This window comes from Hydra vulgaris, chromosome 03, assembly GCF_038396675.1.
Source record: "Hydra vulgaris chromosome 03, alternate assembly HydraT2T_AEP".
Taxonomy (NCBI): Eukaryota; Metazoa; Cnidaria; class Hydrozoa; order Anthoathecata; family Hydridae; genus Hydra; species Hydra vulgaris.
In genome coordinates, this window is record NC_088922.1 from 18,176,358 (window position 1) to 18,202,414 (window position 26,057).

The following is a 26,057-nucleotide window of genomic DNA, read 5'->3' on the forward strand; positions in this document are numbered from 1 at the left end:
GAGATGGTGGTACTTATAGTGGTGTATACTTTTTTACTCAATCTATTTTCAATAAAAAAAAGTTCTCAGCATCCAAAAATGAGCCTTTTTTTTTTTTTTGTGTGTGTGATTTCTATCACACACTCATCAGATGCCTCAAGAAGACCTAACGTTCTTGTCATAGAGCACCGCAGAAGAGCATTTAACCAGGAAGTTCACGCCTCCTTCCTTACCGATGGCGTAATATATGCCCAGAGCTCGCATGGAACACTGGATTTCTTGCTTCCAAAGCAAACGCTCTAACCACCGCGCCGCGGCTGCTCTAATAATTAAACATCAAGTATACCAATCACCATGCGGAAATAAAAAATTATTTTAAACAAATTTAAAATGTTACTTACTTAAAGTAAAACAAAAAAAATCAAATTTACCTCACGGGAGAGACTTTAACTTTAACTTTTTTTAAATTACAAAACAGATAACAATGTAAGACGTTTCCAAAACACTCACTTTCAATGCAACATGAGCGACATAAACAACTATCTTTGTAATAACTATGGATTTAGAAAAGGTCACCCGTAAGTAATTAAATTAGTTAAAGATATTTGAAATAAGGGTGCAGCAATGCTTACTTTTCGCCAATGCTGATGCCGATTGGTATAGGTCAATATCAATGCATCGGCATCGGCTCTAAATTCGAATTTGTACTCTTTTCTTTTTTACTAATAGGTAAATTAGAATTTTTTTTTTATGTAATGTTTACAGTCAATTTTAATTCTTGCTTATTTGCTAAAGTTTGCTTAATTTAAATGTTTGCTTATAATCAACTAAAAGCCTTATAGACTGTTTTGATATACATGAAAATAAACGTTCGAAACAATTTGTAAATCTTGAAAAATAAAAATATTAAGAAGAGGAACATCTGGCAGAAATTTTTTTTTTACATTTACATTTTTTGATTTTAAACTAATCTATTATTGTATAATTTGGATCTATAAGTCACATAATTGCTTGCCTAATTTATAAAAAGACACTAAATGCAGGAAGCTCCTGATAAAAAGCAATTCAAAAACTAAAAGTTTATTGGTCGCAGATGTGTCTATATAATAACTTGGCTTATACATACATATTGGGCTTTTACATACATTTTCGTTTATGGAATAATTCTTTTTTTGCATTTAATAATGAAACAAAAAAAAAATCCAATCACCATTGGCCAGTGGTTACCAAGACGGATTTCGATACCAATGCATAAGCTAAATGGTTGCTTCATAGGCAGCTCGATGCCGATGCAGCAACCTAGTTTGAACGCAATTTTTTGCAGTTTTTATTGAGCTTTCAAAATCTTATGATATTGTGGAACATGATATTCTTTTCTACAAATTTAGAAGTTATGAAGTAAATAATAATAATGTTAAATTTCTTAATTTTTGTTTTACGTGCCCATGTGATGCATTTTTGGTTAAAAGACCAAACAGACTTTTAACCAAAAATACAATATATCAGGCGTTCAAGAGTTGAAATCATATAAAAGATACAATCATAAATATATTATAAATATGTTATAAATTATTATTACTATTAAAAATACTATTATTATTAAAATATTAAATATTGTACCTTTATCGGTACCGGTATGATTTCTAAACGTCGCGTTGTCCTATAATATATTTTGAATAAAATTTTAAATCCTTTTATAATTTTTCATTTAGCCTAAGGTATAGGAACTTTGGAAAAATAATTTTCTTCTCATTAAGAGAGGTAATGTCATTTTTTTTTCTCAGGCTCTAATGAGGGCAACTTTCGGCAAAACATCGTCATAAGTATGAAAAGTTTAAGACTTAGAACATACCCAGACGTTAATTAAATTAAATACCAAAAATCTTTCAATCCGCCTCTGTATATAAACTCACATTTGTACCAAAAATCGATTCATGATATTAAGGTGCTTGTTTTTTTTTTTTAAATATGCTTATGCAAGCATATTTTTAAACTTTTACGTTATTTTAGACGCTTTTTTCTATTGAGATTCTTAATGGGCTTATTTGATGCATAAAAATTATTTCTTTGTGTTGTATTTCATAACATAAAGCTTTTTGAACCTTTTCTATTTTTTTGTAAAAAAATGAAATGCAGAAAAAAGCGAGGAAAAAGGTTGTGTAATAGATACAATTCAAAAAGCTAAGAATAAAATTAAAAAAAAACCTCTATAGTAGTCGAAAAATCGGATTTAAGCTTTCTTGAATTAAAAATAAAACGACACAAAAAAAATCTAAAAATCTAAAATAATCAAATTATTTGAAAACTACTTTAATTTAGAAAAATGATCACGTTAATATATATATATATATATATATATATATATATATATATATATATATATATATATATATATATATATATATATATATATATATATATATATATATATATATATGCTAGTTACGCGGGTCGTACTATATAACGGTTGTCTATTTAATACTATATAAATGGTTGTCTTTTTTTAGCTCTCCACTGAATAAAAATATTTCTAAAATGAAACAAAGTATTACAAAAATAATTCTGAGACTATAACTGACAATTAAATAAAATTTTATCATTAACTGTCACTTCAGTTACTGCCACAGTTTGGGCCAACGTCTAAACAACGTCGGTAGCGTTGGACCTATGTTGTTTGGATGTTAGCTCTATGTATTTAGGCTAGTTGAGGTTATATATTCCACAAAATAAATTTGCATACTCTTAGTTTGTCTTTATTTTGCATTTTGTATTATTTGAGACCAATATTTTGTAATAAAATTTAATATATCTATTAATCTTCATACGAATTATAATTCAACAGATATTGTCATCAATTTTGGTTTAGAAATATAGATGATTAAAAAATAATTTAAATCTCGTAAATCTCGTAATAATTTAAAGTATTTAAAAATACTTTAAATTGTTTCAATTTTATTTTAATACGTCCTTTTAACTAGAAAATCATATTGTAAAAGTGGACTTGGTCATGATTTTTCAACAATTTTTGGTTTTAAAATATTTTTTCATTGTTGTTTTATCTTGTGTTGAAAAAAAGTAGAAGATGGCATAAAAGTTTTTTCCAAACACAATTGCAGACTAAACAATCTTCAGACGTCAAGTATAATATTTATACTTGGCATGAACTTTTTTTGTAAATTGTGCCCATGGCTGCACCTGGGTTATAAACATTGCACTTCTTCTGAACGACTATGACTTACATGCTCAAATCAGTCATTTAATCAGCTGTTTAATAAACAAAATCAATGAGTACATGTACAAACATTTAGTTTAGCATGAGTTCAAGTAACTCACGTTCAACTAGATGGTTTTTTTAAATCAAAAGAAACACAAGCTAAAATATTTTTTTATGTATACTTATTGATAGAGAATTATATAAATTTGAATGAATTTAAAAGTTATTTGTTTTGCTGCTGGCTTTGTAGCCTTAGCTAGTTGTTTACCAGAATGGGGAGGAGGTGGCTGGGGAGGTGGTGGTGATAGTGGTAGAAATCATTGGGGAGGTAATCGTTTTGAAGGCGGTGGTCATGGTGAACACGAAGGACCACAAGGACATCACGGTGGAGGCGGATATGGAGGTGGTGGATTTGGAGGAGGCGGATATGGTGGAGGCGGATATGGTGGAGGCGGATATGGTGGTGGACATCACGGTGGTGGCGGTGGTGGTGGTTACGATGACGGAGAACATGATCATCACCATGGACATGGTGGCCACGGTGGAGAAGGTGGAGATCATGGATACGGTGGAGGCGATTATTAATAGAAGATCACTTAAAGAAAACAAAAAACGAAAAAAGAGTACCATCCAAAGAATGCATTTGTTAAAAAGCAACATAGCGTGTATTCCAACAACAAACAAAGATCGAAAACATTCAAAGAACTAGTTTATATAATTTAATTGTGTACAAATAGCTGTTATTTTTTTGGTAAAGAAAATTGAAAGAAAAAGCTTTTTGTTGTATTAAAACGGTAATTTTAATGCAAGTAAATAAAATTTTAAAAATAGTATAATTACAGGGACTGGATCCATTTTACTTTCTAATCCCAAAGTCAAATTTAAATCTGTTTATTTTTTGATAAAACCTCCAGCTTTAACCCGTTTAATATATTCGAAAATAAAAAAAAAGCAGATTCTGTTTACTTTTCATTTAGTTTATTTTGAGTGCTTATATTTGGATCCAATCCCCTGCAAAAGTAATATTCATTATGATTGCAGTATTATTGATTATTTAACACAAATTTAAATGTTTTAATAGGCAGGTGTTCAGATAAGTTGAAGTCAGGTTATTAAAAAAATATTTTTCTATTTTTAATTAAATTTTGTTTAATTATGTTACATTTTTATTTAATACTATCTACATATAACATATGATAATTTTTCATTAACTTTTACTATTTATTACGTAAAAAATACAACAAAGTAAAAATAATATATGAAAAATAATATATGAAAAATAATTAGAGTAAGAATCTCACAAGTTAAACTTGAGATAAACACTGAACGAATATATGGCCCGGAAAAAACATATTTTGAAAGATCAAAACAAGTTCAGGACATTCAAAATGTTGACTAAAAGCCTGATATTAAACATTTATACAATGAATATATATATATATATATATATATATATATATATATAAATATATGTATAGATCAAATTTTTTGAAATTAAAAGAAAGTTTAGTTTTTCTAATTTCAAAAAAAAACTTTCTAAACATGATTTTTAAAGTTTTTTGCACCACAAGAAATCACGTGGTACTTTTTACGGTAAACTACTTAAAAGCACTGAAGCATGGAATAATCTTTATTTTTCAAAGTTTAATGTAATTAATACTAGTATAATTGCACACGTGCAGTTATACTAGTATTAATTTTTCATTCTAAACTAAACTAAACAATCTAAATTAGCATTAATTTTTCTATCCCAAATTTCAAAGTTTAATGTAATAACATTAAACTTTGAAGTTTGGAATAAAGATTATGCATTCTAAAATCCTTAAATTCTAAAATCCTTAAATTCTTAAAATGTGTTCTAACATCCAGTGCAATGTCTATCCACTTTCTCTATGTTATCTTTCTTGACTCGACTACTTCTGACTTTTAATTTTATTTACTTCTATTCTTTCTTAAACTCACTTACTCTTGGTCCGTCAAAGCGGGTTATGATGCTCTTTAGTTAGATGAACTTGTCTTCGCGTACCTTGGTATGTGGCCTCTATATGGCAATTAGCCGAAGGAAGATAAAACACAATACTTCAAAAATGAATGCAATAACATTAGTCTAATTTCACATTTATAACATCTAGTGCAATGTCTGTCCGCTATTCTCTAGACTATTTTTCTAACTCAACTTTTTCTGACTATTACTTTTATTTACTTTTATTATTCATTAAACTTTCTTACTCTTGGTGCGTCGAAACGGATTATGATGTTCTTAAGTAAGCTGAACTCATCTTTACGGACCTTGTTATGTGGTCTCTAAATGATAATAAGCTGGAGAAGGATAAACCGCAATAAGGATCGTCCATAAATGACACAATGGTAAATTTGTTAAAAAACAGAACTAGGAGTTCTTAAGCTCTTTTACGCATAATCAATAAAACTAAAAGTTTTGTCTAAAAATCGTTTCGAAGTTTACTTGACGTTTATGTGTTTATTGGATAACTATTTTTGAAGTATCGACTTCAGGTTTTCATATATCTTTAAAAAAAAATACATCTAATTATGGTTACTAACTAAGACGTTTATCAACTGTACTAAAAGCAACAATTTTATGTGTAATAATACTACATTTATGCTTTATAATATTACTGGTATTTTGCCATAATATAATGTAATGCAACTTTATGTGTTATATTAAATACTATGTTTTAGGCGCAATATAAAATACTAATAATAGATTCTTAATGATATTACTAATATAAAAAGGGAGCATTTAAATAAAAGTGCTTTTTCTGACAATTTTTAGTATTTTTTTTAGTATCTTTTAGTAATTTAGTAATAACTATGAAGGAAAAAAATCCAATCTTGAATATTAGTTAGAGAGCTCTTCTTATTTAGAGTTAAAAATAATATGGTCATAGTTATATAAAAATATTATAATGACCCTATTATTATAATGCGAATAGGTATGTGCGTTTCCGGCGATTTTAAATTAAAAGTCTGTGACTCTTTTTTCAAAGCGTGTTTAACGTCTGTGTTGTAAAGATGAATTTGTAGTGTATTTATTTATAATTTTATTTAAACTTTGACTTTTTATTTATAACTTTATATTAACTTTGATTTTTTTTTAAAGTAGAATTGTTTAAATTTATTGTGCTTAGTTTTTTTTTTTTTTTTTGTCGTTATTAACGTTTCTATTTACTTTATCGTTATTACCGTTTCTATTTACTTTATCGTTATTAACGTTTCTATTTACTTTATCGTTATTACCGTTTCTATTTACTTTATCGTTATTAACGTTTCTATTTACTTTATCGTTATTACCGTTTCTATTTACTTTATCGTTATTAACGTTTCTATTTACTTTATCGTTATTACCGTTTCTATTTACTTTATCGTTATTAACGTTTCTATTTACTTTATCGTTATTAAAAACTGCGATCATGTTCTGTAAGTGCATCAGTATCGAAATTATGTTAAAATAATTTTCTAACGTATTAATTAAATTTTCTACGTCCATTTTTATGTACTTGCCAAATTTCATAGAAAAACAACGATGCTCTAAGGTACCTAAATTTCATCTTGTCATTTTATTTATTATCTATCAAGTTATTATATATTATCTTAAAATAATAATAGGTTGTATTTAATTGAGACAATAAAATAGTTATATATATATATATATATATATATATATATATATATATATATATATATATATATATATATATATATATATATATATATATATATATATATATATATATTTCGTCAATAAACAACCATTTTACAATGTTTTTTGTAAAAATTAAAAATTAAATCTTTATATTCTGACAGAAGCAAGTAGAAGACAATGCGTCTTATTACCCTGCTCCAATGTTCGTGAAAGTTTCAATAAAGTTTTACGCATTTAGTTCCTAAAATATACGTTATATAAGTTTTATACATAATACAAATTTTGTACATATTACAATTTTTATACATATTAAAACATAAGTTATAATATGCATATATACGTGTTAACAAATCAGTATATAAGTGCTTTTAAAAATACAAAAAATGTCTTTATTATTTAAATTTAATAAATATCTTTTAACTGTTCTTTTAAATAGTACAATTGAAGTTATGTTTTTCATGTCTTTATTCAGGATATAGTTCTACAAACGTGGTCCTCGAGATGCAATTGAGAAGTCTGATTTTTTAAGGGATGTTATAGGGATAAGAAAATTGCCAACGGAATGTCTTGTAGAGCATTTGTGATTAATTAAGGTGCAATGAGGCTGAAAAAATGTTGGAAGCATGTTGTTTTAAATTTTAAACATAAATATCAGACTTTGATAGATTTTTAAATATTCATGTTTTAAATATTCATGAACTAAAGTTCATGAATATTTAAAACATTAATTTTTTTAAGTAAAGGCTCGGCGCATGCATATCTACCTGCATTCAAAAATAACCGACTCGCTTGCTTTTGTTTGCTATAAATTTTTTTAAAGAAGATGAATAATTACTTGCCCACGCTATATTGCAATAACTAATGTGGGTATGAATAAATGAAAAATATAAGCTTTTTAAGCACACTATATTCAAAAGGTGGTACGTTTTGAAAAGGATCCCAAGAGCTTTTGAAATGTTGTTTTCCACTAATCGGATATGGTTTTTCCAATTTAAATGATCGTCAAATATTATACCTTGGATTTTCATTGAATGAACTCTTTTTACTTTAGTGTTGTTTGTAAGTAAATCAGGAAGTTTCAGGGGTATGTTATCAGTTTTCGAAGGTTTTATGAGCTGAATGTATTTAGCTTTATCAATGTTTACGGACAGTTTATTGGCTTTAAACCAGCCATTGAGAATTATTAGCTCTGTGTTTACAGTAGAAAAAACAAATTTTAAGTTAGACAGTTTTTTTGTTTTTTGTAATATGCCCCTGAAAAATAAAATTAGTACCATCAGCAAAAAGAAAAAAGTTAAGGAATTTAGAGGATAAGTGAGTGTCATTAATATATAAGAGAAACAGCAGAGGAAGAAGTATTGAACCCTGAGGGACACCACAATTAATATCTTCTATTTGCGCACAAGTTAAATTATACGTCACACGTTGCTTACAATTTTGTAGATAAGACTGTAGCCATTTTATATTAGAATTTCGAATTCCATAATTTTTTAATTTATAGAGGAGGATTTTGTGATCGACAGTGTCTAATGCCTTCGATAAATCAACAAAAACTTTCAAAATATTGCTAGCCAAATCCATCACTGCAAGCTCAGTGCAATGATTCTCCAAAACCCAAACTGTTTATAATATAAAATATAGTTTTTACCAATGAAGTTATATATTCTATTATACGTAATACGTTTGAGAACCTTTGAAAAATAGGAAAGAATTGAGATGGGTCTGCTGTTTGATTCTAAAGAATCGTCGCTGTTTTTATAAATTGGAATTATTTTAGCAAGTTTTAATGGATCAGGAAAGTCCCCGTTTTCTAATGAAAGTTTAAAAATAATGAAAAGAGGCAATTCAACAATATTAAAAACACTTTTAAAAACATTGGCATTAATTTCATCAAGACCTGGACTTTTATTTGTCAGGAGTCAAAAACTGAACAAAGTTCTAAAATGGAAAGTTCCGAATTGTCCATAATAAAATCTGACTTTTTCAAAAAAGACTGGAATGTTTTGCTATTTGGAAAGATTTCTTTGGCTAAATTTTCCCAACATTTATAAAAGAATTATTTAGTCTCTCAGCAATTTTTTTTATTAAAAATTTCATCTTTAGTTCAGTCAATTTGGGATGTTGCAAGATGTAATTTTTATTTTCCCTGTTATTTCTTTTATTATAGTGCAAGTTTATTTAGCGTTTCCAAATGATCTCTGAAGAAGAACAAAATAGAAATTTTTTTTAGATTGCTTTTTATTTTTTCGAAATAATTTTTGTATTTTTTAGATTTGTTTTCATAGTTTTTGTTTTTTAAAAATTTTTCGTATAGCTTTTTTTGATGATTTTAAAAGACCTTTAGTCATCCATGGGCTATGCACACTTTTGGATTTTATAATTTTCTGAATTTAAGGAAAAACTTTATCATATTGCCTTGTAACGACGCGGATAAAGAAATCGTATGCGCTACGTGTGTCATTGCAATCATTCAATAATTCCCAATTGATTTCATGCAAAATCTGTCTAAAGATCGCAATCGAGTCTTTGTTTACATGTCTTATGTATACTGTTGTGGGTTTTTTATTTGTTGTTAAAAGAACAGAAAAATGGTCGCTGATATCCGTTTTTATTATACCACTGTTTCTATAAGACAGATTATACTGAATTTAAAATTTATATTTTTTAGCATTAATTTTAGATTTTTAAAGTTACTCGCCATTTTTGCTTATAAATATTGATATTCTGTCATAACAATATAGACCATAACCTCTATTAAAATGCTGCAAAAGTTGAAACAAAAGAAAACTAAATAACATACTTTAGAAAAATTCTTACTAAATCACATACTCGAGAGTGGTAAGGATATGGCTGCTTATGCTTTCCACATATGGTCTCAATGAAACTTACAAGTACGAGCATAAAATGGCGTTCGTTCTAAATTAGTCTGGTTTTATTGCTATAAGTGTTATAGCCTCAAGTAATCTGTACCACAATAATTAAACGGTGAAATAAATAAACAAAAAAAAAACAAAAAAATAATAATAATACTTATAATTAACTACATTATTTTAATATAACTATTTAATTTGTATTATATAGTTATAAATTATATTAATATAATTTATATTTATAATATAAATATAACAATAAAATTAATTATAACAACATAAATTATAATAATATTTATGAATAATATATTAAGATAATAAAATTAATTAAAAGTAACACATATTTTAATTGCAATAAAAATAAATTACATTTTTTTTTTGGATTATTATTCGCCATTTAAATAAATACTACAATTAAGTGCCGTAGCGAGGGGGGAGGACATTGGGGACCTAGGCCCCGAGCGCCATTTTGGTAAGGGCAGAAAATAGGACAATTTTACTTTCAATATTTTAAACTAGCTTATTTTAAAGGTGGCAATTTTCAATTATTAAGATTATTTATCTCCTCCCACTTCATCACTTGCAAGTTTCCTTCCTCAATGTCTGGCACGATTTATAACTTAAATTAAAAAATCTCATTTATGTGATAATTAAATTTTGTAAAAGGACCGTAAAAAAGGTATTTTGCGCAATATAAAATTATTAAAAATGGCACCTCCAAAAAAACCATCAGGGGCATATTACAAAAAAAAAAAAGACAAAGAGAAGAAAGTGAAAAGAAACCAGAAAAATTAAAAAAAAAAATGGTTTGTGAAAGACGCTGATAGTTTTGTTAATGCATCACAAAATGAAAATTTAACTGAAAATTAAAATTCAACTGAAACAAATCCATGTCAATTGCAGGCTTTTATGAATACATCCAATCAAGATATAAACGAAATTCAGTCTTCCTCGGCGTTATTAAATCAAGATCTAAACAAAACTAAGGTTTTCCAAATTTCATCTGATATAGACAAAGCACTTGTTGAGGATTTTTTTGTAGGTGATAAAGAAAATAACTTTTAACCATCAAATCCCAAAGAAGAAGGAAAAAAAGATATTCCAAACACAAATTTTGAGCTAAAGGATCCTGCCACATGACCACAAATAACTGATCAAATGAGGTACTTTTTTTTATTGAAAATGGACCTGAGCAGGAAACCAGAGAAACCTTTCCATCAACTTCTTCTTCTGATACAAAAATAAGACATTTCAGTTCAAAGTGGTACAAAAGATGCTTGCCAATGGCGAACTGGTGAAAAAGGCAATGGTTGCTATATAGCAATTTAAAAGATGCAACATTCTGTTTTTGGTGTTTTTTTTTTCCTCAACAAATGCTAGTAAGATGTCTAATATTTCTAAAGGATTTAGTTACTAGGAAAATTTTAATCCCAAAGTTCCTAAACATGAGAATAGTCCTGAGCATAGAAAATGCTGTGCAATTTAGAAGGAAATGGAACAAAATTTAAAAAAAGGCCACACTTTAGACAATGACCTTCAGAGAACAATAAACCGAGAAGCAAATAAATGAAGGGACATTTTAAAAGTTATTGTTGATGCCATATTATTGTGTGCAAATAATAATTTAGCTTTAATAGGCAGTAATGATGCAATAGGGGAACAAAAAAGTGGAATCTTTTTAAGTATCCTAGAGTTGATTAGTCGTTACAATCCTCTATTGGCAGACTATATTGCAATAATAAAAGCCAAAAAAGCTGCAGTCTCATATTTTTCACCACAAATTCAAAATGAAATAATTACATTTGTGGGAGAAAAAGTTAAAGGAGAAATTCTCTCACGGATTATAAATGCAAAATATTATTCCTTGTTTATTGACTGTACACCTGATATTCCTCATAAAGAACAGCTGAGTAAAGTGATAAGATATGTTCTTACAAAAAATGGAATGTGCTCAATAAAAGATGTTTTTGTGGATTTTATAGAGAGCCATCAAAAGACTGGAAATGGCATTGCAGAAGATATCCTAAGAAAACTGAAAATTGATGGATTAAATATTGCAGATTGCAGAGGCCAGGGCTATGACAATGGAGCAAATATGGCTTGAAAATACATAGGAGTTCAAGCACAAATCGTTAATATCAATGGACTAGCATCATTTTTAATATATGCAGCCCATTCTTGATTTGGTTGGCGTTCATGCTGCTGAAGTCTCACCTCTTATAGTTACATTCTTTGGATCTATTCAAAAAATATTCACATTTTTCTTCAATTCTACATTAAAAAAGGAAAACCTGATGAAAGACATCACAGAATCTGCCAGTCAAACAGCAAAAATAATTGACATTGAGACAGACTTAATTAAACGAAAGAGAAAAGAGTCAAGCGTATGATGGTTGATGAGGCTAATGATGATGGCATTTTAATCAAACCAGAACAAGATTTTGTCATTCAATTCAATTGTGTGTTTGGCAGCATCTATTTCTCACTGGAAAAGAAAATCTCCCTTAACTCTGTTGAAGTACTTAAGCAAAAAGCATTTAGCCTCGCCCAGAAGTTCAAAAATAATTTGGATTCTTTAAAACTGCAAGCTGAGATTGAGAGTTTCAAGTTTCAGGCAAAAGCTATGATGGAAAATTTGAAATGTGCTAATCCAATTGAAATACTGCAATTCATACACTCGAACTCTTCAACAGATGCATATCCGAACATTGAAGTTTCACTCAGGATTTTTCTAACACTTCCAGTGACAGTTTCAACATGTGAAAGAAGTTTTAATAAACTTAAATTAATCAAATATTAGTTGCGATCAACCATGGGACAAGAACGCTTATCCAGTTTGGCTATAATTCCAATTGAGAATGAAATAGCAAAGAAGGTAAACTATGACCAAATTAAAGATGATTTTGCATGCATAAAAGCATGAAAAGTCAATTTCACTTAATGTTTATTAAACTTATTTGTTATTGTTAATAAATTTTTAAGTGCTAAAGAACTTTTTATTTGGGGCCATTTTCAATTTTTTTGTTACTATCACTCAAAGTTTCAAACCACCGCCTGTAAACGTGATTAAAAGTTACTAAATTAGTTTTTTGGAGAAGGGAGGTCATTTTTAAGGGTAGTTTATTTTTATGAGGGATGAAGGGGGTGGGGGTAGGGGGGGGTGGCAGGGTTATATTTAGTGGGTAGGCGCCAAATTTTCTCAGACCCCTTGCGCCATTTTAGCTTGCTACGGCACTGCTACAATTCAAAAATGAATAATAAATATTTACATGGCCGTGCAGTGGCCGGATTTTCGATACATGGTAGACAAAATTATTTTTTTATTTATTAAAACTATTTAAACGTCCAAACAATCACTTTTTATTAAGATATATTTACTTTTATTATAAATTTTTATTAAATAGTTGTTAATACTTTTTAACAAACTAAATCATTTAACAAACTTTAAAAAACTTTAAAAAAGCGGATTTATATATTTTTTAATTTCAAATCCCTTAACTTCTTAAAGTTGTAGAGCTGAATAATAAATTCTTCTATATTTACATTGGTGTCAAAAATACCTAGGTGAACAACACTAATATAGCAACTTAGTCTCATTAACTCTCATCTGGTGGAATAAACTTTAAAAATAAAAATTTGCACTTACATACGAAAAAATGAACATTTATCACTAGATTTGAAACTCTATTATTGAATTATTATATGTCCACGACGTTTCAAAGGTTTGTATATTATCATATCTATATACAATGATGTATTTTTTTATTATTAATCTATTATTAATTCCTTAAGCATTACGGTTAGTACAAGAGTTTGTACATCGAGCAGCCTTTTAAGAATGTGTTTTAGAAAATCTTTTTGCGCTATGTGTGCAGAGTAATCATCTACATAAATGTTCTGTTTAAATATATGTGGCAACCTTTTTCGCGAGCATTGTTTATTAGAAGCTGGTATGTTGATCTTGATATACCACCATCAATAATTAATGCTAAAGCTTCATCAGGTAAATATTTCTTCGAAAATTTAATGGGGGTTTTATTTCAAAATTTAGCAACTTTGGTGCTAGTCTCATACTTAAACTCACTTCTTAGTTTTAATTTTGTTGCATGAAGTAATTCAGAACTAGATAAACTATCAATAACATTGTTAAGTTTCTTTTTTTTTTTGCTCTGTTACAAACCTTTTCAAAAGAGCAACATGGTTTCCCAACTTCATTAACTGATGATGAAAAATTTTATATAAGTATTACGATATACTTATATAAATTTTTGCACTCTAATTTAATATCTACATAAGAAAGAAGAGTTAATATCGATCAAAAGAATGGTATATCATTTGGAAATTGTTTATTTTGTCGTATAAATCCGTGAATGTCATGAATTTTCAACTTAAAACAAAACTTTCAAACAAATAAAAAAGTTATCAGCCATACATTACAATTTGAATTGAATTAAATAATAAACATTTTTTGTTTTGAAGGGAAAAAAAAAAGATAACTTCAAGCAAATAACATATCAAAAAAAGAAGTTAGGGACAATGCATATAGTTCAACTAGATTGTAATCATATAACATTTACTAGTTCAAGCACTTAATATAGGCTCTCGTAGCCTCAAAACAAAATAAATGTATTAAATGTTAAAAATTTACCTTGTTATTTTAATGCCAGTTTAAAAGTATATCTGATCTTTACTTTACTTTTTAATCATAAAGCTATACTATATATATATATACTATATATGTAATATATAAACTAATTCCGTACATTTTGAATTTTAAAGTTACTGTTTACTATAGCTATGCATAAAAATTAAAAATTTCATGTTTTTTTTAAAAAAAATTTGTTTTCATTATACATGCATCTGATTTTTGTGGTTTTGTGGTTAAATACTAGTATACTCAAAACAATTTTTAACATAGTAACATAGAGTGTTTTATTATATGGTTTTATGTATAGTAATTTTTTTTTATAGGTTTTATCTGGTCCACAGTGGACTTGTGCAAAAAGAAGTCTATAGAAGTCTGATCGCTTAGCCTCATAATTTAAACCGTGACACAACATAATAAAAAAAAACAATTAAAACATCAAGATGTATGTTGAAAATATATTGGAGAAAAAGCATTTAATAAAAAATTAAATAAAAGAGTTGCTTTAAAATAAAAAAATTAAAAAAAACAATTGTTAGTTAGAACAATTAATCAATAGCTATTGATATAATTATGAGTTACTTTTACTCTGTTTTAAGTCAATATTAGGCGCAGAAAAAAGCAAACCAGGTAGCTTGCTCGCAGAAAAAATAATTAATAAAAATTAATAACAATAAAAAAAACAACTAAGTAAAAATAATAAATATAATAATAGTCTATAAAAATAAATTATAATTATAGTTAAACTATAGTAAAAGTATAATATTATTTATAATAAGAAGTTGATGATTTATAAAGATGGTGTCTCCTTTAAAAACGTCTTATCAAAGGAGTGACACCAATTTTAAATATAATATGAATAATTTCATTTAAAATGTTTTGAGATAAGAACAAATTTTGCTTTGAAAGACACTGCATTCCTTAGATTTCCATGATATAATCTAAAAAATCAAAAATGTATGAGCTCACACATGTACGAAACTTTTCAAAATTTTCTTAAAGAATCTTAAAACATCATCTAGTGTTTTTTTTAGTTCACTGTAAACATCTTCTAGTGCACTGTACCTTCTAGTTCACTGTAAATATCTTCTAATGTACTGTATCATCTAGTTCACTGTAAATATCTTCTAGTGAGATTAAGTGTATGAAATTTTTAATCTTTCTCAAATAACTTTCTAGTAAAATGGGGTCTAATAATAATTATAAATAGTATCAACTCCGATTAAGTACCTCTGAAAAGTAGTGCTCCCCTTAATTCAGTTTTTTCAGCACTATTTTTCATTATAGGTCAACAGTATTACCAATGTAAAAACCTTCGATGTAGCTTCGATGTAGCACTTTTGCCAAAAATACAAAAATATTCTGCAATCTTGCTTGCTTACATTCAAATAAAGAAATTTAATATTACAATAATATTTATGACATTAATATAGATATGGAAATATTTTGTGATGCGTAGTTCCTGTCACCGTTTTAATAGCATTAAAAATTGGTAATAATCAATAATAAATCGCTTTGTTTATCATTAATAAGGCTTAAGGTATTTTGAATGAAATTTTGTTTTTTTCATATTTTTATAATACGTCATTTTGTATTTTGAATTTGCTTTGAGCTCAAAACTAAGCTAAAAAGCTTAAGGCATTTGATCACAAAATCAAAAGTTTTTAAGCTATCATAAAAATAATCAGTAATCAGTAATGTCAGTAAAAATAATCAAAAGATGATTTTTTTGACTTAACAGCATTGTTGTGCGATATTTTTTTGTCTCTTTATGACTCATACTTTAATTTTTAATTGATGAACTAAAATAGGTTATTTTATTTGTATTTATGACAAAAAATATAACACTTATACTGTATTTTTAAGTTAAAAATACAATTAGAAGTATAACTAGTCCTTCTAATAAGGAGTTTACATTACCAGTTTTATAATTTATTAAAAGTAATATGTTATACGAACACTCTCTATCAATAAATTCTTTGTAAAATTATCACAAAACCATTACTTTCAGGCATTTCGCAAAATCTAAACTTAAGTATGGAGTACTTTGAATCTATCCCAAATGATTGTTCTTTACAAAAATCGTAGTGACGGAAGCCTGGAAATAACTAGTAAACCAAAAAAAAATTCTTTTTTCAAATCCATGCTTTATGCAAGCAGAGTTCTATTGGGCCTAGAAATTCTTTTTTTGTTATCTTTTGTAGAAGGAAAAATTACTGTTTTTTTTTTTTTTAAATTTAAAAATTACTGTTTTTACTAAATTTTTGTTTTTTAACTTAATAACTTAAGACTTATTAACTTAATAACTTAAAACAATAGGTTTTTAACTTAATAACTTAAGACTTATTACTTAATAACTTAAAACAATAGGTTTTGAATCGCAGCGCTTTAATGTCTTCGAAACTGCAAATAATTTGCAAATCAATGATTTTTGTGACGTAATACGCAATTCATATCAAATAAATAAAATGTATGGGAAAATACAAATTAAATTTTTGTTAACTTAATGAACTTTTTTTGGTCAAATTTTTCCATTTCCTTGTATTGTCATCGAAAATGATTAAGTGTGCAAAATTTGAGCAAAATTGGTTGAGAAAAAAGCTTTCAAAAATTGATTTCAAATTTTGTGGCACACAAACATATATATATATATATATATATATATATATATATATATATATATATATATATATATATATATATATATATATATATATATATATATATATATATATATATATATATATATATATATATATATATATATATATATATATATATATATATATATAGAAAGTAACCTTATATAAAGCAAGGAAAAATACCAAAAAACATTTGTCTTCCCTTCCCAGGCGTTCAGAGTAAGCAAGTCAATTTTTGAACTTTATTATCTTAAACTAAATTTAAATTCATTTACAGGTTACTTTTTTCCAAGTTACATTTCTGTCGTATAATATGAATATATTATAAGAAATGCATTAAAATTGAAGCAAAATTTTTTATTTAAGTGATTACACTAAATAAAAGCAAAAAAAAAAAAAACGTTAAATTTCGACCATACTTTTTTTATATCAGAAAGATTTATAAAATTATTTTCCATTGGACAGCAATTCGAAGTAACAAGTTTTTCCGTATTTTTTAGAGAATGAATATAACCATTTTTTCTTTAAACAAACAACCTTTAAACCGATCTTCTATTTTTTGGATCCTTTAAAACACATAAAAGAAAATTGAAAAAGAACATTCATGGAAAATCTACATAATGTACAAGATCATTCCCTGAGTATTCAATTTAAGTCAATTAAACCAAGACTTTCAAAGGAGGCTAGCTCGTTACTCGTGGTTCACTTCTCTTAATGCCGTATTATTGTTAATCTAATACTCGAGATTATTTGACAATATGATTATCAATAGCTGCCATGTGATATTTATAATTTTGATTCAAAATTCTATAGTAAAACTTAACAAGAATTAAAAAAAAAACAAAAAAAAAATTATCCTTGCTTTTTTTTTCACTATGAAGTTTTTGCCTTTTATAGTAAAATTATATCTCTGTGTTATGTAAAGTCAATCATACTTTTTTGGACACGTATAAAAATCCAATTTAACAAGTTTTATTCGCAGATATTAGATACTTCATATAATTTTTAATGAATATAATTTTTAATGAATATAATTTTTTATTTAATACACAATTTCTAATACATATATATATATATATATATATATATATATATATATATATATATATATATATATATATATATATATATATAAATTTATATATATATGTATATATATAAATATATATTTATATATATATATATATATATATATATATATGTATATATATATATATATATATATATATATATATATATATATATATAATTTTTTATTTAATACACAATTTCTAATATATATATATATATATATATATATATATATATATATATAAATATAAATTTATATATATATATATATATATATATATATATATATATATATATATATATATATATATATATATATATATATAATGATTTTTATAGCTCAGTCGAAATAATCATAAAAAATAAAACGAAATGGAATTAAATCCAGAAGATTCAAACGAATTCGACTATTTAAAAGGTAATTTTTAATTTTTAACACTCAATACTTCCTTTTTTTTTTTTTATTATAATGTTTATATCTTTTAGTTGAAAAACTTTCAAGAGATGTGCTTAAAACATTTGCTGAAGAGTTACCAAAGCACTGGATGAAACTCGCTCGTTTCTTAAACATTAGTAATGAAGAAATTGAAAGAGTTTTACTTGAGTGTAGTACATCTCGAGAACAAATATATGAAATTTTTAGTTGTTGGTGTAGGAACAATCCAGATAAAAAATGGAGAGATTTAAAATCTGGATTGATGTTTTGTGAAAGAAAAGATGTCATCGTTAAATGCCAAAGAAGTGAGTGCTTTGTTTTTTGTTTTAATTTATTAAAAAATAAACAACTTATAAAACACTCATAGATTTTGAAATAAAAACCTGTCTTGGGTCAACTAAGATTTCATAACTTATCTGCATGCTTGATTTTAAATATAAAACACTTTTCAATGAATTTTTATGGGCTGATAACTTTTTTTACAAAAAAGTCAGTTTTTAATATGTTTATATTTTTGTTTGTATTTGTTTTAAATGGAAAGCGTAATATTTTTGTTCCAAATCAAAAATATTTTTCTGTATCTTTATGTCATGTCAAGAAGAGTGATTTCAAACTTATTTTACTACCAAAAAAAAAGTGACTTCACAGTATCATGTTCTTAACTGACATGCGGACAATGCATGTCAGAAAAAAATTGTTTCTGTGAAGTTTATGTTGCTTTATGCATCTGCGTATGAAGCACTTTGTTTAATCTCTATTTTGATGGTTAACTTAACAAATTATATTAAAGAAGTTCTTCAAATTTGGGACCATCTTGAATCCGACATGGTTTTGGCGAACAGGTAGAGTTTCTATTTGCTGGAGTAAACGTGGGAAATACGTAACACTCCATTTTGAAATTAATAATTTGAAACCGTCTGGATCTGTGTATGCTTTTTATTTATTTTTTATCTATCAGGGTTAAGATTATCATGAGAATATTACCTTTTTTTTAAGGCCATTTGGTCAATGACATTTAAGAAATTCAGTCTTTAAATTATTTTTCAACGTATGAAGTGATTTCGATTTGCGTCATTATTTAGCTTTGATTATTATTTACAAAGGTTATACGTTGCCTTTTTAATAAAGCTTGTTTTTTACTTATAAACACACTTGACATCACATTCAGAGAAAATCTGAAGTATGCAATTCGATTGATTTTAATGTGATATTGTGAGATAGAGGAAGACTTGCTGTTAGTACAGTATGAGAGTAGCTTGCAATGTTACTCATGTTGTGCCATTGCTATATCTTATCTACATCGATTGCAGCCCAAACAGATACAAGTTATGAACACCATAAAGTGACGTTATCGCAATCTTTTCATAGAGTCCCTTTTTAAAAGAATATAAAATCGTAGATTTATATAATAAATAGGAAGAGTAATAAATCGTTTTAATAAATCGTAAATATACAGCATTAATATCGAGTATAATATAAATATAAAACTCATAATAAATATACTAAAGAGATTGTATTAAGAAGTATATAACACGTATAATATAAAGCTCGTATTAAGAAGTATATAACACGTATGATATAAAGCTCGTATTAAGAAGTATATAAACACGTATAATATAAAGCTCGTATTAAGAAGTATATAACACGTATAATATAAAGCTCGTATTAAGAAGTATATAACACGTATAATATAGAGCTCGTATTAAGAAGTATATAACACGTATAATATAAAGCTCGTATTAAGAAGTATATAAACACGTATAATATAAAGCTCGTATTAAGAAGTATATAACACGTATAATATAAAGCTCGTATTAAGAAGTATATAACACGTATAATATAAAACTCGTATTAAGAAGTATATAAACACGTATAATATAAAGCTCGTATTAAGGAGTATATAAACACGTATAATATAAAGCTCGTATTAAGAAGTATATAACACGTATAATATAAAGCTCGTATTAAGAAGTATATAACACGTATAATATAAAACTCGTATTAAGAAGTATATAAACACGTATAATATAAAGCTCGTATTAAGAAGTATATAACACGTATAATATAAAGCTCGTATTAAGAAGTATATAACACGTATAATATAAAGCTCGTATTAAGAAGTATATAACACGTATAATATAAAACTCGTATTAAGAAGTATATAAACACGTATAATATAAAGCTCGTATTAAGGAGTATATAAACACGTATAATATAAAGCTCGTATTAAGAAGTCTATAACACGTATAATATAAAGCTCGTATTAAGAAGTATATAACACGTATAATATAAAGCTCGTATTAAGAAGTATATAAACACGTATAATATAAAGCTTGTATTAAGAAGTATATAACACGTATAATATAAAGTTCGTATTAAGAAGTATATAACGCGTATAATATAAAGCTCGTATTAAGAAGTATATAAACACGTATAATATAAAGCTCGTATTAAGAAGTATATAACACGTATTATATAAAGCTCGTATTAAGAAGTATATAACACGTATAATATAAAGCTCGTATTAAGAAGTATATAAACACGTATAATATAAAGTTCGTATTAAGAAGTATATAACACGTATAATATAAAGCTCGTATTAAGAAGTATATAACACGTATAATATAAAGCTCGTATTAAGAAGTATATAACACGTATAATATAAAGCTCGTATTAAGAAGTATATAACACGTATAATATAAAACTCGTATTAAGAAGTATATAAACACGTATAATATAAAGCTCGTATTAAGGAGTATATAAACACGTATAATATAAAGCTCGTATTAAGAAGTATATAACACGTATAATATAAAGCTCGTATTAAGAAGTATATAACACGTATAATATAAAACTCGTATTAAGAAGTATATAAACACGTATAATATAAAGCTCGTATAAAGGAGTATATAAACACGTATAATATAAAGCTCGTATTAAGAAGTATATAACACGTATAATATAAAGCTCGTATTAAGAAGTATATAACACGTATAATATAAAGCTCGTATTAAGAAGTATATAAAACGTATAATATAAAGCTCGTATTAAGAAGTATATAACACGTATAATATAAAGCTCGTATTAAGAAGTATATAAAACGTATAATATAAAGCTCGTATTAAGAAGTATATAACACGTATAATATAAAACTCGTATTAAGAAGTATATAAACACGTATAATATAAAGCTCGTATTAAGGAGTATATAAACACGTATAATATAAAGCTCGTATTAAGAAGTATATAACACGTATAATATAAAGCTCGTATTAAGAAGTATATAACACGTATAATATAAAACTCGTATTAAGAAGTATATAAACACGTATAATATAAAGCTCGTATAAAGGAGTATATAAACACGTATAATATAAAGCTCGTATTAAGAAGTCTATAACACGTATAATATAAAGCTCGTATTAAGAATTATATAACACGTATAATATAAAGCTCGTATTAAGAAGTATATAACACGTATAATATAAAGCTCGTATTAAGAAGTATATAAAACGTATAATATAAAGCTCGTATTAAGAAGTATATAACACGTATAATATAAAGCTCGTATTAAGAAGTATATAAAACGTATAATATAAAGCTCGTATTAAGAAGTATATAACACGTATAATATAAAACTCGTATTAAGAAGTATATAAACACGTATAATATAAAGCTCGTATTAAGGAGTATATAAACACGTATAATATAAAGCTCGTATTAAGAAGTATATAACACGTATAATATAAAGCTCGTATTAAGAAGTATACAACACGTATAATATAAAACTCGTATTAAGAAGTATATAAACACGTATAATATAAAGCTCGTATAAAGGAGTATATAACACGTATAATATAAAGCTCGTATTAAGAAGTCTATAACACGTATAATATAAAGCTCGTATTAAGAATTATATAACACGTATAATATAAAGCTCGTATTAAGAAGTATATAAACACGTATAATATAAAGCTTGTATTAAGAAGTTTATAACACGTATTATATAAAGCTCGTATTAAGAAGTATATAACACGTATAATATAAAGCTCGTATTAAGAAGTATATAAACACGTATAATATAAAGCTCATATTAAGAAGTATATAAGTAGCAAAGTTAGCGATAAAATAGTCAAACAAACAAAAATTAATTAGTTAAAATAAAAATAATTTTTTATTGTTGAGATCATTACATTTTAAAAGTTTCTTTTTTTACCTGAAACTTATATGAACTTAAGGACTTCACCGTAAAATCCTTTTGACAACCACTCCATAATTCTGGTCTTCGATAAGATACACAATATTCTGAGAGTTTGTTACATTTCCGAGGCAATTTTTATTTCATGTTTCTATTTGATCTTAGATTATACTTATTATTTAGCTTTATTTCGAACTTATTATTAAAATTTGCTGGTAAAAGATTGTTGTAGTATCTATACATTAAAATTAGATGCTGGTAGATATTTATTTCAAATATATTCATCATTTTTATATCTTTCATAAGAGGTTTTGCCTGTTCACGTTTATGTTTAGAGTATATGATTCGGCAATTGTGTTTTTGTAGCTTATAAATTTTTTTAAGTTTTATTTTATGCGTACTTGCCCATGATATATTTGCATAGTTAATAAAACAGTGAATTAGCCCAAAATATATCAATTTGAGACTTAAAATCTTCACGTATGGGCGGACTCGATACATTACGCCAATAGTTTTGGTGATTTTTGATTAAATATAGTTTAACTGGGGAAGCCAGGATAAACTTTCATCGACAAGAATTCCTAGGAACTTTATACTTGTTTGCTTTTTAATAAATTTATCATTTAAATAAAGTTCAGGCAACTTAAGTGGAATGTTTAATTCTTGTTTTTTTTTTTATGAAATAGAGTATAATTTGTTTTCTCAACATTAAGTGACAGTTAGTTTGCCCTAAACCAAATTAACTTTATTTAATTCCATATTCATAGCTGAATAGAGATGTTTAATATTAATATTGGTAAGAAATAGACTTGTATCATCTGCAAACATTATTGAATTTAGTTTTAATGATGCATTACAAAAGTCATTAACATAGATAAGGAATAGGAGCGGACCAAGGATTAATCCCTGCGAAACTCCGCATACGATATTTAATGTTCCGGATTGTTCATTATGAACATATTGCTTTCTATTTGTAAGATAACTTTTAACCCGGGAATATGTTGTATTATTTATATCGTAATGCTTAATTTTTTCTAAGAGAATGCAATGGTCAACTGTATCGAATGCTTTAGATAGATCTATAGATACTCCTAGAGTATATTTGTTATTGTTAAAACCATTAGTTATATGGTTGACTATTTCAATAATGCATGTTCAGTTAAGGGATTTTTCTGGAACCCGAATTGTTTTGGGTAAAATAAATTGTTTATAGTGAGATACTCGAATATCCTATTATAAATTAGGCGTTCAAACAATTTTGAGAATACAGAAAGTAATGATATAGGTCTATAGTTTGTAATGTAAGAATAATCAGTGAATTTGTAAATTGGGATTATTTTAGCTATTTTAAGAGCAGGGAAAATACCAAAATTTAATGAAAGTTTCAGTATATGAAACAAAGGTTTGCTTAAGCTAGTTTTGTTAAAAATCACTATATTACTAGAGATTTCATCATACCCTGGGGTTTTTTTTTTTTTTTAAAGAAGAGTACGCTGTTTCAAGTTCTTTATAACTTAATTCATTATCATATAATATTTTGTTATTTAAAGGTTTTAGATTTTAAATGATTCTGATGTTGCCAATATTTTGTTAGCAAGTTTAGGTCCAACATTTGTGAAGTACTTGTTGAACTCTTTTGAGATTAGGTTTTGACAGAATATATCGGTGTTTTCAATATTAATTCTCTTACGCAGTGAAGAAGCAATATTTTAGTCTTTTCCGATGATGTTGTTAATTATGGGCCATGTTTTTTTTACTATTGAATTGGCAATTCGAATTGCAATCAATTCGATACAAATAAAAAAAAGATTTATAAATGAATTTATGGGATTCAAACTATTACTGTATGTTTTCGTTTAGGTGAAAAAATAAAATAGTAAATTTATATCAACTAATGTGAACAAAGATTTTTCTGATAAAAGATATTTTAATTATTGGATCGACTGAAAAAAAAAAAAAAAACAATATTTTTTGTTTAATAATATAACTAATTATCAACAATTTTTTTAGAACTTTTTTAATTAAATTCTCATAATTTTATTAAACCAAGTTAAATAATATTATTTAAAATTATATATATATATATATATTGATGAAAGGCAAGGAAGACCGAAAAACTTATCCTTTATTGTTGTCGTTGCATAATTGTATTTATTTTGATTTAGAATGTTTTTATCTATTAATGATCATTCTTCCATCATCTTATCATTATAAATATGCACGCAAAAATTACATTTAGAAACCAATTCACATAACTAAAATATCTGAAACATTTAAATATTTATTTAGTTTCTAAATAAACACCATTTAAAAACATCTCTTGGGAAAAGTCGGGTAGCCCCGGACGGCGGGTAACTCCGAATAATTGATGTGCAGCTTAAACTAAAGAAGCTATGTGGTTTTAAATACTATAAAAACACTATTTGAGTGAAAATATGACATATACAAAATATCTATCATAACATGTCAAAGCGATTGGCTGGGAGTGCAAGATATTGTTTTCCACTACTTTCCCTACCCTCCAATTTTGAAACATTTCTTTATTCTAACATGTTTTCTTTTATATTTTGTATATTATTAAGGTAATCAACAACTATTTTTTTGTTTCTAATTTAATAGATAAATGTTTATACTTTTAAAAAAGTTGTTTGATACTTTGTTTTATATTGGTACATATGTAAAATCTATTTTTTCTTTTAGTGCCCGGGGCTACCCAATTTTCCTCTAATATTTTTTGTGATATTATCTGACTAATATATTTGAATAATCCATATTATATTAAAGTACAGTTTTTTCAATTATCAGCTAATTTTAAAATTTTTATATTAAGTAATAATTTATAAAAAGATTTTCAATTATTATATAAATATGTACGTATGTATGTATGTATGTATGTATGTATGTATGTATGTATGTATGTATGTATGTATGTATGTATGTATGTATGTATGTATGTATGTATGTATGTATGTATGTATGTATGTATGTATGTATGTATGTATGTATGTATGTATGTATGTATGTATGTATGTATGTATGTATGTATGTATGTATGTATGTATGTATGTATGTATGTATGTATGTATGTATGTATGTATGTATGTATGTATGTATGTATGTATGTATGTATGTATGTATGTATGTATGTATGTATGTATGTATGTATGTATGTATGTATGTATGTATGTATGTATGTATGTATGTATGTATGTATGTATGTATGTATGTATGTATGTATGTATGTATGTATGTATGTATGTATGTATGTATGTATGTATGTATGTATGTATGTATGTATGTATGTATGTATGTATGTATGTATGTATGTGTGTATGTATG

The 26,057-nt window shown here is 26.2% G+C and overlaps 2 protein-coding genes across 2 annotated transcripts in view; both read left to right on the plus strand.

Annotated features, from left to right (window-relative positions):
• The first annotated feature begins 3,403 nt into the window (after positions 1-3,403).
• Positions 3,404-3,778, plus strand: LOC105845252 (uncharacterized). Its single transcript, XM_065794294.1, has one exon. It carries the CDS (start codon positions 3,404-3,406, stop codon positions 3,776-3,778), a length of 375 nt encoding a protein of 124 aa, XP_065650366.1.
• Positions 3,779-6,639: 2,861 nt separating this feature from the next.
• The window catches only part of LOC136077670 (uncharacterized), a 50,318-nt gene continuing 30,900 nt past the window's right edge, over positions 6,640-26,057 (plus strand). Inside the window, exons 1-3 of the mRNA XM_065791908.1 lie at positions 6,640-6,747; positions 18,425-18,503; positions 18,572-18,826. Of these exons, the coding sequence (XP_065647980.1) occupies positions 18,458-18,503; positions 18,572-18,826 (301 nt within the window). The 5' untranslated portion in view covers positions 6,640-6,747; positions 18,425-18,457. The remainder of the gene's footprint in view (positions 6,748-18,424; positions 18,504-18,571; positions 18,827-26,057) is intronic.